Source organism: Rhea americana, unplaced genomic scaffold (assembly GCF_003343005.1).
Source record: "Rhea americana isolate MKP2758 unplaced genomic scaffold, rheAme1 scaffold_79, whole genome shotgun sequence".
NCBI classification, from domain to species: Eukaryota; Metazoa; Chordata; class Aves; order Rheiformes; family Rheidae; genus Rhea; species Rhea americana.
Window position 1 is genome coordinate 1,375,901 of NW_028186967.1, and position 3,898 is coordinate 1,379,798.

General features: G+C 52.0%; 1 protein-coding gene across 4 annotated transcripts in view; it reads right to left on the reverse strand.

The window, feature by feature from the left end:
• KIAA1549 (KIAA1549 ortholog) overlaps window positions 1–429 on the reverse strand; it is a 161,245-nt gene extending 160,816 nt beyond the window's left edge. For 2 of the 4 annotated variants that reach the window (XR_014897969.1, XM_085322639.1), the window contains exon 1: window positions 13–379. Coding sequence is in view for 3 of the 4 variants with exons in the window: in XM_085322639.1 (XP_085178765.1) it covers window positions 13–229 (217 nt within the window). In the remaining variant the exon portion in view is untranslated. Of the gene's footprint in view, window positions 1–12 lie in introns of all 4 variants that reach the window. The other 2 variants (XM_085322640.1, XM_085322641.1) reach the window with 2 other exon arrangements.
• Between the last annotated feature and the right edge of the window lie 3,469 nt (window positions 430–3,898).

Here is a 3,898-nt window from a genome sequence, read left to right on the forward strand (position 1 = left end):
TTGTTCCCTTACCTGCGGCGGGCGAGCCGCGCAGCGCCGGCACGGCGAGCAACAGCGGCAGCAGAGCCGGCAGCGCCGCTCGCCACCGCGCCACGGCCGCCGAGGCGACTACGAGGCGTGTCAACCCCTCCATGGCGCGGCCCGGCCCGGCGTCAAGGCATCGCGGCGCCCCGCATCCCCGGCCGAGCAGAAGGCGCTGGGCGGGCTCGGCCGCTCCTCCCGGGCGCATCCACTCCCGGCACGGCTGCAGCTCCGGGCGGGGGGGCACAAGCCCTCCCCGCGCCGCCGCCACCGCACGACGACAGCGAGGAGGGCAGCTGCGAGGCGGCCGGCGGAAGGGCGCGCAGGGGGCACGGCCCGGAGGCGGAGGGCGGCGGGGCAGCCCCCGCGCCGCGGGGCAGCGGGGCTCCTCCTGCCGGCCGCGGCGCTCGCCCCGCCGCCGCGCCAGCAGCCGGGCGGCTGCTGCTGCTCCGGCGGGCGGCGGCCCCGAGCCAGCCGCGCCGCGCTCACACACGCGGCCCCGCCGCCTGGCTCCCTCCCCGGCGGCGACGCGCTAACCCCGCCGGAGGCCGACCCGCGGCGGCGGCGAGCGCAGCGGGGCCGCCCGCCACCTGCGCGCGCCCCGCCGGCCGCGTCTGCGCGGGGGCGCGCGGCGGCGGGAGGAGCCAAGGCCTGGCCCCGCGCCGGGGGGAGGGGCGGGGCAGGGCGGGGTGGGGCCAGCAGGCCACGCCCCCGCCCCCGCCTGTTGCTCGCGGGGCGGCGGGCGGGCCCGGCGGGGACCCGCCGCCCCTCCCTGCTTTTCTCCCACTGTCTCTTTCTTCCCCTCTCTCTCCTTCTTCCTGCCCCCCCCCCGGACCCCTTTTCTGTCACGACCGAGCCGCCACCTCGACCCGCGGCGCCAAGAGCCCGGGAAGGGCTTGGGGCGGGGGGGAGCCCAACGGCCGCTCCCCTCAGGGGTTACTCGCCGGCGCCGAGTGATGGCTCTCGCCGCCGGGGCCGGCGCGGCTGCCCTCCGTCGTTCCTAACGTTTCCTAACGTTTCCTAACGTTTCCTAACGTTTCCTAACTTTGCCCTCGACATGGAGCAGCGACGTGGCGGCCTACGAGCCTCCGGGGGTCCCGTCCTCCTCCAGAGCGGTCCCGTCCCGCAGCCCAGCAAGGCAGCCGGACAGGCACCCCGCAGCCTGCCCCACTGCGCACAGAGTATTTGGAGCTGAAATAATAAATGTCAAAGCGGGAAAGGAGAAGATGCAGAGCTGACGGTGTGTTTGTCTGGCAGGGCGCCCACACAGCCTTCACATCTCCCTAGAGGATAAACGCCACAAAGAACAGGAGGGGCCGCTTCCCGCAGGCCTCCCCGCTGGAGCAGCGCTTTCTTCGGCCATGCTAAAGGAGCCCAGCAGTCCCCCAGGGAGCTCCAGCAACTGGTTGGAAAAGATCCCACCGGAAAATAGAGCTGGGCTCACCTCGCATCCAGCTGCAGCCACAACCAAGCAGGCTAACAATCCATTAGACTTCCTGGTACCGTTTTCAGTAAACATAGGTTACCACCGACCGCTGTTCCCGACTCCCAGACAGCTATGGAAGGTGTGACTGAATCATTTCCCTGATGTCTAGAAATAAAGCAACACACATTAGCTTTAATTTTCCATCAGGCAATACACGGGCAAAACAGTATCACGCAGACAACCAAGGAAAATATTAAATGGCAGATAGTTGGCTGTGGAAACRCGCACAGCTGAAATCAGTCAGCTGACATCAGCTGAAGATCTGGCCCAATATAGACGCAGCAAATTAGGGAAGGGCATGAAATCAGACCAAAAAAAAAATACTGTTTTTAGGTTAGCTATCTTCAGGGTCAAAAAGTCCACGGACATCCAATCTTTGGCAAGATATCAAAGGCAATGATGAGTACTTCAGATATTCTAGAACAAGACCTATACTTTTATCCTAAAAATCCCAGTCTGTATGATATAATTTTGTTTCATTTTGTACAGTGGAGAGATGTTTCACAGAAAATTTCATGGGTGATTACAGCCTATATCTTCAAATAAAAGTCTAAGCTATAACATATGCAAAGATGTTAGATACTGCAAAAATAACATCACAGTGGGACAAAAATAGTTCTTGAAGCATCTAACAAAAATAATGCAAAAAACTCAGAAAACGACCACTTTTATCTTCCTTTCTTTGACCTGAACAAATCATCAAAAAATCAGAGCCTTGGAATTGTTTCTGTTATATCAAATTGATGATAGAAGTATTTCTTTGATACTCCTTTGCATTTACTAAATAAATAGAGATTTCTGTGTTTCCCAGAATCCACTAGCAAAAGTGCTAGCCTTTTTCTTTTTTTTCTTTCTTTTTGTTTTTGGTAATTGAAAGCCCTCTGAAAACACAGCTCATCTCGCTCTTTAGGCTTTAGCTAAGTTTTACTATTTGTTCAGCCAATTGCTACCGTTACAGTTTTGCTTGTCTTTTCCAACCAACTTTTGCAGATTTACAGTGCAGGCTAAACATTAGTCACCAGAAGCTAAAAAAACTCTCTTCATTCCAGTATTCCTTCATTGTAAGCAGTGATATGCACTGCTGTTTGGCATAGAGCATACAGTTACACACGCTTTCTGTTTCTGAAGTGTGTTTTTCCTTTTCTTTTAATGCGCTACCACTCAAAAATTCTCAGCAAGTGAACAGGAGTCCATCTCTGCTTCAGATTTCTGTAAACGCTTTAGCAGCTAAGACTCCTGAAATACTTAGTTTCGAAACATAGTTCAGACACTGTCCATCATCTTTGCTGAAAGATATCACATCATATAGCTGTCTTAATAGTGTCTCTAGTGGCAGAACGTGTAAGGCAGCCCATTGCTCATTTCAGATTGCCTGTAGATCATTTGTTTCACTGAGGCCAAATCACAAAATGTAGTGTCCCAGGCAGTGAAAGTATGAGATAACTTTTCCCACATTTCTGATATGTTATCCATAATGAAATCCACAGCAACTGCTAACTTCACTACCTCAGCTAGCAAGTTCCCAATTCCTGAAAAACRAAATTCACAAAACCATTTTTTTATCTTGCAGTTGGGTTCACATTCCCCTGTTTCTATGTCCATTGAGACCAAACTGGTGTTCATGTTATTTCTCAGCTTCCTGGGCTAATTTGAGAACTGTCACATTCAATAGCATGTTCACTATTCCCTTTCCATTTCACACATTCTACTAGACACCTTCAAATTAATTTTCCATTGTTAAATAACTACTCACATCCAAGCAAGAACTGCAAGGCAGCTACTTGTTATATTACACTTTGCCCTTTATTTTAGTGTCTGCTGTTTCCCCATACAAATGAAGGACTTTTCACTAGTTATATGTGATAGTCTGTCATGCTTAGCCTTCTATTTACAACAAACTTTCACTGAAGCCATACAATATCCTTTTACTGTTGTTTCCTTTAATCCTTGTTGCAGTTTCGCTTGTCTCCTTCATGGCATGGAAAGCCTTATAGCATGTAGCAATCTGACTGACTTCCTCCATTTGTCTTGATGAACCAGGCCAGTAGTTTCATAGCTAGGTATCCATATTTATTTGTCATGTTTGCCAGCTCCTAAGAATTTTATCACTGACTGCAGGACATTTCTCTAGCTCCCCTTTATGGTGGCATCRTTGCCACCTTCTCTCTCTGGTCCCTTTCAATTATCTGCTAGTGCACAAATAAACAGTGTGATAGGATAGCCAGCAGAACTCCTCCACACAGATACCCTTGAAGCGAATCTGTGGGACATTAATTTAGGCCAGAGGTCTTGGGATCTGTGCCTCTCACAGGCTTCTGAAAGTTGTCACTTGCAAACTCACAAAGTAAAACTTACTATAATTTTAACTAAATTTACTCCACAGCCTGAAAA